General features: G+C 43.2%; 1 protein-coding gene across 1 annotated transcript in view; it reads left to right on the top strand.

Moving 5' to 3' along the window:
• The window catches only part of CRPPA (CDP-L-ribitol pyrophosphorylase A), a 230,201-nt gene that overhangs the window by 84,155 nt on the left and 132,884 nt on the right, over window positions 1-13,162 (top strand). The window contains exon 6 of the mRNA XM_068235105.1: window positions 3,021-3,118. Coding sequence (XP_068091206.1) covers window positions 3,021-3,118 — 98 coding nt within the window. The remainder of the gene's footprint in view (window positions 1-3,020; window positions 3,119-13,162) is intronic.

Genomic DNA, 13,162 nt, shown 5'->3' with positions numbered 1-13,162 from the left:
GAGTACGAAGGGCTGGAGGAAACTCCAGGTATTTTTTTCTTCTGTTTAGGGCCCTTTATTAGACTGCCACTGAGCAGAGACAATAAAACTTTCAATCTGCTTTGTAAATGCTTAAAGGGATACTGTAGGGGGTCGGGGGAAAATGAGCTGAACTTACCCGGGGCTTCTAATGGTTCCCCGCAGACATCCTGTGTTGGCGCAGCCACTCACCGATGCTCTGGCTCCGCCTCCAGTTCACTTCTGGAATTTCTGACTTTAAAGTCAGAAAACCACTGCGCCTTCGTTGCCTTGTCCTCTATCCCGCTGATGTCACCAGGAGTGTATAGCAGAAGCCCAGTATGGTCTGTGCCTGCGCAGTACGCTCCTGGTGACATCAGCGGGATCGAGGACACGACAATGCAGGCGCAGTGGTTTTCTGACTTTAAAGTCAGAAATTCCAGAAGTGAACCGGAGGCGGGGCCGGAGCATCAGTGAGTGGCTGCGCGGGCGCAGGATGTCTGCGGGGGACCATTAGAAGCCCCGGGTAAGTTCAACTCATTTCCCCCCGACCCCCCTACAGTATCCCTTTAAACCTAAAATAAAACAATGGGTTGTCTAAATAAGTCATCTTTAGGAGTAGGAGGATAAATACAATTGTTAATCTCTTTGGTTTATTTTCACCTCGGGTTCAGTGTTGGGACGCCAGCATTTCTCGTGTGCCCGGACATGTAAGACAGGCAACAAGTTTCAGCGATGAGTCTCTCATTCTTCGGGGGTAAAGTCAGCGAGGCTGTCTGTGCGCACAAATTCATATTCAAACAAGACCTACGTTTTTATCTTTTCTCCCTATTATTCGTATTTGCAGGTCGGTCAGTTGGAGTCACAGCTCGGAAAACTCAATTTTATTATCATTTTTTTTTTATTGCGGACGGCTTTAAGTAATTAACAACTTCAGTTCCGTAAGACTTTCTCTGACAGCTTCACTCGTCTCCCACTTGAAGTGTGCGAACGCCGGGCGGCCATATCGAAGACGAGCTAATGCCAACGCTTCTAGGTGTCACTGACCCCTCTGCTCAGCCACGCTGAATAAGCCACGATTATACTTATGAGTGCTTAGAATGTCTTAAAGAGGAACTGTCGTGAAAATAATGTCATGAATAAAATTGCTTATTTTTTTTTACATTATTCATTTATAAACTATTTAGTCAGTGTTTGCCCATTGTAAAATCTCTCCTCTCCCTGATTTACATTCTGACATTTATCACCAATGGTGACATCTTTAGCCCTGTCAGGTGCATCACTGACGAATAATTGTTTACTGAGAGTTCTAAAGCCAGGTCAAAATATACCTGCTCTACCAGAATGCTTGGGGGAGGGGGAGAGGGTTGGCAAATTCCACATTTCAGTTGCCTGGCTATCCTGCTCATCTTCTGCTTCTAATACTTTTAGTCATAGACCCTGAAACAAGCATGCAGCATATCAGGTGCTCTGACTGAGGTGTGACTGAATTAGCTGCATGCTTGTTTTGTGTGATTCAGAGACTACTGCAGCCAGAGATCAGCAATATGCCAGGTAACTGGTATTGTTTAAAAGGAAATTTGGCAGCCTCCATATCCCTCTCACTTCAGGTGCCCTTTAACACCCCCTTAGCGGTATAATTATTTCCAGATTTCAGGTTCTGAAAGCGGTGCAATTTTCCCACAAGCTCCAGGCATGGGCAAACTTGGCCCTCCAGCTGTTAAGGAACTACAAATCCCACAATGCATTTGCCTTTATGAGTCATTACTGTGGCTGTCAGACTCCAGCAATGCATTGTGGGACTTGTAGTTCCTCAACAGCTGGAGGGCCAAGTTTGCCCATGCTTGTTTTGACCCTAAAAATCATACCGCTACATAGATCTGGGGCAGCCCTGCACATTACTTACCTCCCACGGATCCAGCTCGGGTTTACCGCTCTGAGTTGTGGATTTCTGGCCCGAGCCTGAATCGGGGTTACCGCTAAGGAGGTTAATACTGTAAATAATACACCACAAATTGTGGACTACACATCAGTCTCAGTCCGTTTATTAGATGGCAGAGAGGGGACAGCCTGCACTCCTCCTGCGTGAGTCACTCTGCAGGGTGGTGTAACCTGCTCTCAGAGCAAAAAACTCTGATGCACATTTATGCTAAAGCCCCATTCACTCGCTCAACAGCGGTCTTTTATGCTGCACAATTGGCAAGCAACTTTTGTTGTGAAACAAGCTGAAACAACTAAAAAAAGTATTTTGCTATTGTTCAAACAGCTGATAAGACTGATAAGAAGTCAATCCAACTGTTGGACTTATTACAATGTCTGAACAATAGCAAAATACTTTTTTTAGTTGTTTCAACTTGTTTCACAACAAAAGTTACTTGACAATTGTGCAGCATAAAAGACCGCTGTTGAGCGTGTGAATGGGGCTTCAAGCGGAATGAAAGCCAGCATCTCTTCTTTACTTTACAAAATTATTTACAGCATATTATATACAACAGCATTGAAAGGGTTACACACAGGATTTAAAAGTTCAGTGCAGAGAAATCTGCACCACCCTAAAGAGGAGATAATGTTATCTTGTGTTTACTTAATTGTATCAAGTGAGGAATGTGACACATTATCTGACTGTGCAGAAGCTCCTGGACACAGACAGACACGCAAAGCATTTTTGCCTTCAATAATTAATGAATAAAAACAGTTATGAATAAAATGCAAAGTCGGCACTCAAAGCAAAATACTGTACTTTTGGGAACTTGTAATTTCTAAATGAATAATAATACTTATGCACAAATGCAAATATGATAACCGTATGGCATATAAAAAGTAGGAAAACCTGTTTTTATTGAATATTATGTCAGGGTTTTATACCGCTTTAAGTACACACGATTCAATTTCCCTTCCAACATCTGTTTCATCAGAAAATCGATCCCACTGATCTGTATGCAGTTTCCAGTAGTTTTGGTTGACTTTCTGCCCACCCTGTTCCTCTCAGTGACCTGTGTTGTGCTCTTGTCTTGTTTCTTCAGACCGGCTGGGACAGCAGCTCTGCATTATAACTAATATGACAGAAGAGGCCGTACAGATTGGATTCCTGCTCCACGAAACCCTGAAACCCCAGATAAAGGTAAACACACCGTCTTCAGTCCTAGATCTACATATACCGTGTGATGGCTAAAGCTACAGACAGGCGCCAGATTCCCATCACTGCTCACGGTCTCGTCAGGTGAAAGTCTCACCTTCCCATTTCCCCCTCTTCCATAGAGCTAAACAGACTGCATGGCGGGCAGCACAGCAGCGTATCTGTGCAGTGATCATTCCTAGACGCTCACCTGAAACAATCACTATGAGAACAGTCGAGAGGTGGTAGATGCACTGCTAGTCACTTCTCTTGTGACACATCCTGCATTGCTGCTGTTGCCATGTAGAATTTAATGTTATTATATCCAACTTAAATGTGGCTAGGCCCTGATCTAGGTAACTATTATTATTTAGTATTAATATAGCGCTGACATCTTCTGCAGTGCTGTACAGAATATAATGTCTTGTCACTAACTGTCCCTCAGAGGGGCTCACAATCTAACCCTACCACAGTCCTATGTCTACGTATGTATCGTGTAATGCATGTATCACTGTCTAGGGCCAATTTAGGGGGAAGCCAATTCACTTATCTGTATGTCATTGGGTTGTGGGAGGACACCTGAATGCCCGGAGGAAACCCATGCAGACATGGGGAGGCCATACAAACTCTGTACAGATATATATTGTATATTTTCTGCACCACGGAATATAATAATGATATATATATATAGATAGATATAGATAGATAGATAGATAGATAGATAGATAGATAGATAGATAGATAGATAGATAGATATAGAGATAGAGATAGATAGCTATATCTTACTTATAAATGTGAAAGTTCGGATGTTTGGATGTTTGTTACTCGATCACGCAAAAATGGCTGAACGGATTTGAATGAAATTTGGCACACACATAGTACATTACCTGAGAATAACATAAAGGATACTTTTGATCCCCATAACCAAATAGTGGGCGGAGACAAATACAAATGTCACTGGGAAAATGTAAACTGCAGCCATTCTTACACTGTTAATGGTAGGGCTCTCAAACTTTGCACAGTTGGTCGTTGGGTGACTGGGATTAATATTCAGAAAAGTGGGTGGAGTCTATAAAAGCCAATCAAAATGAACCTATTGATTTTCAAGGGGAATATTGAAACTACAGCCATTCTTACACTTTTAATGGCAGAGACCTCAAACCTGCTACAGTCGGTCGTTAAGTGTCTGGGGTTCAAATTCAGAAAAGGGAGTGGAGCCATAAACAGCCAATCGTATTTGTTTCATTTCAATAGAAATTATTGATACCAAAGACCGCAAAGCTCACATACTTGGTCATTGAGTAATTGTGTGTTAGGGTTAGAAAAAGTGGGCAGAGCCAACACAAGCCAAACACATACCCGGGCAACGTCGGGCAATCAGCTAGTGTGTGTGTATGTATGTATATGTGTATGAATGTATGTATATGCATATATATGTATATGTATATATATATATATATATATATATATGTATATATATATGTATATATATATATGTATATGTATATATATATATATATATATATATATATATATATATATATATATATATATATATATATATATATATATATATATATATATATATATATATATATATGTATATATATATATATGTATATATGTATGTATGTATATGTATGTATGTATATATATGTATGTGTATATATATATATGTATATATATATATATATATATTTACATACATACATACAGTGGAGGAAATAATTATTTGACCCCTCACTGATTTTGTAAGTTTGTCCAATGACAAAGAAATGAAAAGTCTCAGAACAGTATCATTTCAATGGTAGGTTTATTTTAACAGTGGCAGATAGCACATCAAAAGGAAAATCGAAAAAATAACCTTAAATAAAAGATAGCAACTGATTTGCATTTCATTGAGTGAAATAAGTTTTTGAACCCCTACCAACCATTAAGAGTTCTGGCTCCCACAGAGTGGTTAGACACTTCTACTCAATTAGTCACCCTCATTAAGGACACCTGTCTTAACTAGTCACCTGTATAAAAGACACCTGTCCACAGAATCAATCAATCAAGCAGACTCCAAACTCGCCAACATGGGAAAGACCAAAGAGCTGTCCAAGGATGTCAGAGACAAAATTGTAGACCTGCACAAGGCTGGAATGGGCTACAAAACCATTAGCAAGAAGCTGGGAGAGAAGGTGACAACTGTTGGTGCGATTGTTCGAAAATGGAAGGAGCACAAAATGACCATCAATCGACCTCGCTCTGGGGCTCCACGCAAGATCTCACCTCGTGGGGTGTCAATGGTTCTGAGAAAGGTGAAAAAGCATCCTAGAACTACACGGGAGGAGTTAGTGAATGACCTCCAATTAGCAGGGACCACAGTCACCAAGAAAAGTATTGGAAACACATTACACCGCAATGGATTACAATCCTGCAGGGCTCGCAAGGTCCCCCTGCTCAAGAAGGCACATGTGCAGGCCCGTCTGAAGTTTGCCAATGAACACCTGAATGATTCTGTGAGTGACTGGGAGAAGGTGCTGTGGTCTGATGAGACCAAAATAGAGTTTTTTGGCATTAACTCATCTGACCTCACGTCCTCTGCGTGATGACGCATACGAGGGTACGCGCGACGCGTACCCTCGTATGCAGAGGACGTGAGGTCAGAGAAAGGGCGGAAGTACCACAAGGGTACTACCGCTGAACCGCCCGCTGCCCGGCCTCCCTCAACGCGTCACTCTCCGGACTCCTCCTCCTCACTCACTTCACAGTGCCACTGCCAGCCACTACCACCGGTACTATTTTACTTTCCTTAAACTTTTGTATGGGGAAGCAGGCAGAGGGGGGAGCGCTAGCGGAGGGGGTGGGGGGAATTTCCGCCCCCCCCCCGCGATCGGGGCATGCTCCCCCCTTATGCCTGCAACCCCATAGGGCCCCCAAAAGCGGGATGTTCGGGGAGTTCGGGGTTCGGCCCGAATATACCGAACATCGCGGCCATGTTCGGCGAACGTTCCCGAACCCGAACATCCAGGTGTTCGCCCAACACTAGCAAAGAGGAGTGGACCAACATTCCTCCTAAAATGTGTGCAAACTTGGTCATCAATTACAAGAAACGTTTGACCTCTGTGCTTGCAAACAAGGGTTTTTCCACTAAGTATTAAGTCTTTTATTGTTAGAGGGTTCAAAAACTTATTTTACTCAATGAAATGCAAATCAGTTGCTATCTTTTATTTAAGGTTATTTTTTCGATTTTCCTTTTGATGTGCTATCTGCCACTGTTAAAATAAACCTACCATTGAAATGATACTGTTCTGAGACTTTTCATTTCTTTGTCATTGGACAAACTTACAAAATCAGTGAGGGGTCAAATAATTATTTCCTCCCCTGTATATATAAATAATGTGTGTTATATACTCCTGGCAGCTTACTCGCCACCCGAGAATATACGCTATGTCTCCGCACACAGCAGCAGAATCGCCCTTCGGGTCTCGCTGGTAATCAGCATTGCCCGACTTCTCCTATTCGGCGGCCTTTAGTTCCTCGTTCAGAATCCCGCCACGTTATGTGGCTCTATTAACTTATTATAGCACACCAGGAAATTCTCTGCATTCTCCAGACGCAGACAGACTTAATTCCCTTTCATTTTAATTATTTTTAGCCTGCGCTCATAAACACAAACGCCGTCGCCCTGAGCATGTGAGCGGATTATTAACACGGTCGCTGCTTTATTTATTACAGTCTGCATGAAATCTGTCGAGCTGAGAGGGGAGCGCGGGATCAGTGTGAATAACGCTGCAGGAATACATAGACGAGAGGGCGTGTCTATGGGCCTGATGCAGTACACTGCGGCATAACACCCGTTACCACGGTAACACACGTGGTGCTAAGAGCTAATGGCCAGTGCTTCCCCGGACTAGTAACAGTAAATTTGTGATGCGCACCCTGCGTAAGGCAGCTTTACTAGAGTTTACTGCACCAGGCCCTTTGTGTGGAAACGTCCTCAGGGGTATAGCTACAAATCATGGCTCTGCCACCTTCTTTCTGAATGTCCCAGCCTTCCTGTGACATGGCCTCAATTCACTAAGCAGTTTAGACTAGTCTACAGCTGGTTTTTAGTCTACTGATGGTTTGGTGTAATGTTTTAGACCTGTTTTTAGACCTGGTCTAACAGTCAGTAATTACACAGTTCACAAAGGCAAACAGGGAGTAACCACGGCCACTTTTTCTGACAGAGATTAGACCAGCTGATTTCTGTCGGTAAGGTATTTTAGATGTGAGGATGGAACCTTTTGAATTAATCATGCAGGAGTTTAATTGTATGCAGAGGAGAGCTCAACAGAGGAGAGGGATGTCGTAGCTACTCGTTTGTGAATTGCATCGTTTGATAATTTCCCAGCTTTACCCACTTAAAGGGAACCAGAGCCGAAGCACCCTTGTGTATTTTACCATATATATCAGTAAGAACATTAGAGAAAACACTTACCTTGCTCTCTGCTTCATCCTTCACTGCTAAACGTGTCTGTTATCAGCTGTGATCAGAATCCCGGACTGAGCATTCAGTCTGACTTTGCAGGGAATAATTATAGCTGAGTCATTATAGCAGAGCCACAAGGGGGCAGGCTTGGGCTTGAAGAGACACCAGAGAAGACAGACTCAGCTATAATCTTTCCGTAGCAAAGCTAGACTGAGTACTCAGTCGGGGATTCTTATCAGAGGTGATAACAGTCAGATTAAACAGAGAAGAATGAAACAAAGAGCAGATTAGGTGTTTACTGTCATGTTCCCACTGATTTATAAGGTAAAATACATGAGGGTGCTTCGTCTCTGGTTCGCTTTAATTACCAAATGGTTCAGACCAAGTCTAAAACATTTGGTAATAGTGAATCCCCCTTTGATGCAACTGACCAAACCATCAGTAGAATAAAAACCATCAGTAGACTAGTCTAAACTGCTTAGTGAATTGAGGCGTGGCCATCCACCAATTGTCCACCACTCCATCCACCTGGACCATCCAGGGTTGCATGGCACTCACCAGTAAACAAGACTGAACATTAGTCTTTATGGCCTCAATTCACTAAGCAGTTTACACTAGTCTACTGACGGTTTTAGTCTACTGACGGTTTTAGTCTACTGACGGTTTTAGTCTACTGACGGTTTTAGTCTACTGACTGTTTTAGTCTACTGACTGTTTTAGTCTACTGACTGTTTTAGTCTACTGACTGTTTTAGTCTACTGACTGTTTTAGTCTACTGACTGTTTTAGTCTACTGACGGTTTTAGTCTACTGACGGTTTTAGTCTACTGACGGTTTGGTGTAAATGAGTTGCATCAAGAGGGATTTCAATAATAATTACCGAATGTTTTAGACCTGTTTTTAGACCCGGTCTAAAACATTTGGTAATTAGGTCTAATTACTGTACGAGGTCTAAAGATACGAGTAGCTATGACTGACATCCTTCTCCTCTGATGAGCTCTCCTCTGGATTCAATTAAACTCCTGCATAATTAATTCAAAAAGCTCCATCCTCACGTCTAAAATACCTCCCAGAATTACTTTACCGACAGAAATCAGCTGCTCTAATCACTGTCAGAAAAAGTGGGCGTGGTTACTCCTTGTTTGCCTTTGTGAATTGTACTGAATGTTTTAGACCAGGTTTAAAAACTGGTCTAAAACATTCTGTAATTATTACTGAATTCCCTTTCGATGTAACTGATTTACACCAAACCATCAGTAGACTAAAACCATTAGTAGACTAGTCTAAACTGTTTAGTGAATGTAGTTCTTTGCCCACTGCAGCCGTTTATGCTTATGAGCATTGGTTAGGAGTGGCTGAATAGAAGGTTTATGCATAACTGCAATCCACTGGCGGATCCTGCACCGATACACTTGGGACTCTAGAGCCACCAACAGTTTCAAATACCGGTTTGCTGCTTTGTAATGGCATTTTAGCTGCTGCTCTCTTAATCTGATGTATTTGTTTGGCAGAACCCCTCCTCATTTTGCTTTTATCTGCACAAACCCCGTGTGTGCTCTGAGTAAGTCTCTAATCTTTTAACTGTACAATGATCGTGCTTTTCGTGCAATACAAATATTTTCATACCTTGTCCTAGGCATTAAACAATTTCACACTTTTCAGCAGCAGAGAAATTGTTTTTATTTCTCATATTGCTTGAAAATGGTGGTCTGCTTAATAATGTGGAACACCCTTTTTTTAGTAGCTTTTCTTTTAATCTGGCTTACCTGGCAAACTAGTTATCAGCGGTGTCTGAGATTGATTTCAAGAAAAAAGCACATAAATCCAGGCACATGGCCTCTAGTTAGGACATTTAAATATGATATTAAGGAAAGGGAGGTGCTAAAGAGGGTGTGGCCAGAAAAATAGCAAAAAAAACAACTAAAAAAATTAACCCTTTGCACACTCTCATGCAAATGTTCAAACACATGCATTCACAGATTCACTCATCCAGGCACAACTGTTAAAAACTGGTGTCTTAGTTCACAAAGGAACTGTCGCCCTAACTCTGGCCCTGTAACATGCATAGTGCAGACATGCAAACATTCATTGCCTCAAAGCTATCTTGTTACTGACCCCTGGGGCTAGGGTTTTAATCCAGTGCACTCCCTCCTTCCCCTGTATGTGTTTCTTGTCAGCATGCAGACAGCTTATGCTGGTGTATGCGCATGGTGCACATGGACACATAACATTAGCTCCCTTGTGCGATTGGTAAGATGCGCTATCTGTCCCAGGAGAGGAAGTTAGGATGTGTGCTCCTAATCCATTGATAGGTTTGATGCAATGAATGTGTTTGCATGTCTGCACTATGCATGTTACAGGGCCAGAGTTAGGACACCTATGTTTACCTGGGTACTTCTGCGCAGTATAGGTGATTAAGCATAAGAATGCATTCTTCTGTGAACTAAAACCCTGGCTTTTAATTTAGCTGTAGGGATAACAGTTGTGCCTGGATGAGTGAATCTGTGAATGCATTTGTTCGAACATTTGCATGCGAGTGTGCAAAGGGTTAATTTTTTTTTTAGATTGATTTCAGCGATCAAAAGAGCCCTGAGACGCAATATAATCCATGAATTTAATTGAAAAACAAAATATTTAAGTTTTATGGCGCTTTAAAGAGAGTCTGAAGCGAGTCTAAATTCTCTTTTTTAACTTGTATTCATTTTAATCACCCTAAGCCCTGCTAAACCGCCGCTATCCCGCGGCAAAACGAGGGGTTTATACCCCTCAAATTCCCCCTGCAAAATCCACGACTTTCTTGGTCAAGGTTTTGCTACCCTGAGAGGCAGAGCTTTCAGCTGCAGCTCTGCCTCCATGTGCGTCAATCTGCCAGCGTATCTCCGCCTCTCCCCGCCCCTCTCTGTGAAGGAAGACCGAGAGGGGCGGGTAGAGGCGGAGATCCGCTGGCAGATTGACGCACGAAGAGGCAGAACTAAAGCCATAAGCTATGCCTCTATGAGGAAGTGCTTCCCGGACACAGGAGAGGGGATTTGGGGGTATAATCCCCTCGTTTCGCCGCGGGATAGCGGCAGTTTAGCAGGGCTTAGGGTGATTAAAATGAATACAAGTTAAAGAAAATTTAGACTCTTTTCAGAGTCTCTTTAATGCAATTTGCATAATAATTTGGAACGCCGTGTATAATCAGCATTTTGCCCATTATATTTGACGAGCGCCTCCCGGAGTTGCATCTTTCATACCACCGCCACCACCCATGATGCCTCTGGCCAGGGACGAGACTGACAGCTCGAGAGACACAAAATGCCGATTCCGTCATCTTCTCCTGCCGCTTCCTGCTTCCCTCCGCTCACGTCCGCCGCCATTTGTTCCAACAAAGAGAACAATGGCGGCAATTATCTCCAGACAAGGCTTGGAGTGACAGAATTAAGGCTTCACTTCTGAGGTGACACGATAATTTGTATTTCCGTATTTCCTGCATTCCGGAGGGGATCTCGGCCGCGCTCAGCGATTGTTCCTGAGCTCACTGACGTGTCTTCCTGGGGATTTAATAAATTAGCGCTCAGCGTTCGTATGGCGCCAAGTTAGAGCGGAAAACATGCAGAGTGAGGTGGGATCATTTTACCTGAATTTACTGAATAAAGACTTTTGTTTTTAATAGGTACAGTACCCAGCAAGTCCATGGTGAACCAGATCTCCTAGGAGTGTGTAAGGGATTACAAAGGACCAAAAAGCCCTCTTACTAAAATGCTATGCAAAACAAGTTTGCCTTCTGAAAACAGAAGGTATTTGTGATTATTCAGGTTGGAGTGAGCATATGATGTCTCCCACAATGCACCTCTGCTGAAGATTCAAATCATCCTTTGTTGTCCCAGTAAGCTAACCACACCTCCAGAACTGCTGAAATGCAATGATGTGTCAGCTTGTTAATTGTCCACAGACACATTAATCCAAAATGCATGATTTGCGTATTCAGCAGTGATGCATCATGGGGGACATTATATGCTCACTCCAATCTAAATAATCACAAATACAGTATCTTCTGTTTTAAAGGGAATCAGAAGTGAACATAAACCAATGAGATAATGAATTGTATGTGTAGTTCAGCTAAGACATAGAACATTAGTAGAAAAGGAGAGAGTCTCATATTTTTTCCAGTGCAAGAAGAGTTAAAGAGAACCCAAGGTGGGTTTCTGACATGTATATCAGGACACAGAGGCACATTCTGCATACAATGCCCAGCCTCTGTGTCCTTACAGTGCGCCCCCAGGCTCCCCCCTGCGCTCTGCTGTCCCCCAATATAAAAACAGTTAGGCTAGCGACATGCAGCTTGTCGCTAGCTGGCTGTTTACATTCAGGCTGCCACTCACCTCCGGCTCCCCCGCCTCCTCTATAGAGCGGCTCCCCACCTGTGTCCCTTCCCTCCCCACCTCCGTAAGCTGATTGGAGGCAGATTACAGAGGCGGGGCGGGAAGGGACGCAGGCAGAGAGCCGCGCTATAGAGGAGGCGGGGGAGCTGGCGGTGAGTGGCAGCCTGAATGCAAACAGCCGACTAGCGACAAGCTGTGTGTCACTAGCCTGGCGGTTATATTGGGGTAGTGCAGAGCACAGGGGTGGGGGGGGGGGGGGGGGTGTGGGGGGGGGATTGGGGGCGCACTGTAAGGACACACAGGCTGGGCATTGTATGCAGAATGTGCCTGTTCGTCCTAATATTCATGTCAGAAACCCACCTCAGGTTCTCTTTAAGAAATTTCAGTTGTCATCTATGCAAGAAAGCTTCTCTGAGCTCTTCCACCCAACTTGGGTCAGAGACAGTGCTATTTTCTGAAACACTTATACATCAAAGAAACAGTGAGAACAGTGAAAACCGCTTCAGATAAGGTTTTACTGCGGGGAGTTGAGAGTCATTAGCTCTGCTCTGTTTCATAGTTTTAAATATAGAGTGTTGTTTATAATTGCAAATATGACAGAATGATGAAAAAAAATAAGCTATATAGCTGAAAATAAAAATGAGACTTTCTTGGCTACTAATGTTCTACTAATTATCTGTACTACACATGCAATTCATTTTATCATACGTTTTTTGTCGCTTTTGTTTTGCATTGTGTTTTAGTAAGAGGGCTTTTTGGTCCTTTGTAGCCCCCTTACACACTCCTAATAATAGTTTTGGTTCACCATGAGCTTGCTGGGTACTCTGTAACTCTGGGTGTTTCAAGTCCTACCCCATAGAGTGACATTAATTCATGCCGTGCACTGATGAGGATCAACTAATCCCAAACAGTCTGTATGCAATGCATGTTGGATTATTGTGGCTCTGTACAATTAACAAGCTGAAACATCATTGCATTCCAGCGGATCTGGAGGTGTGGCTAGCTTTCAGGAACAGCAAAGATAATTTGCATATTCAGCAGTGAAGCATTGTGGACATCCTATGCTCACTCCAACCTGAATAATCGCCAATACGGCCTAGTGCACACCAGAGCGGTTCTGCTGCGGTTTGCGATCCGCTTGCGGGTGCGGATCCGCTAGTGTTATGTATTTCAATGGGCTGGTGCACACCAGAGCGGGAGGTGTTTTGCAGAAACGCATACTCCCGGG

Source organism: Hyperolius riggenbachi, chromosome 5 (assembly GCF_040937935.1).
Source record: "Hyperolius riggenbachi isolate aHypRig1 chromosome 5, aHypRig1.pri, whole genome shotgun sequence".
NCBI classification, from domain to species: domain Eukaryota; kingdom Metazoa; phylum Chordata; class Amphibia; order Anura; family Hyperoliidae; genus Hyperolius; species Hyperolius riggenbachi.
Note: the sequence above shows the minus strand (reverse complement) of the source record. Positions and strands in the feature narration are given on the sequence as shown.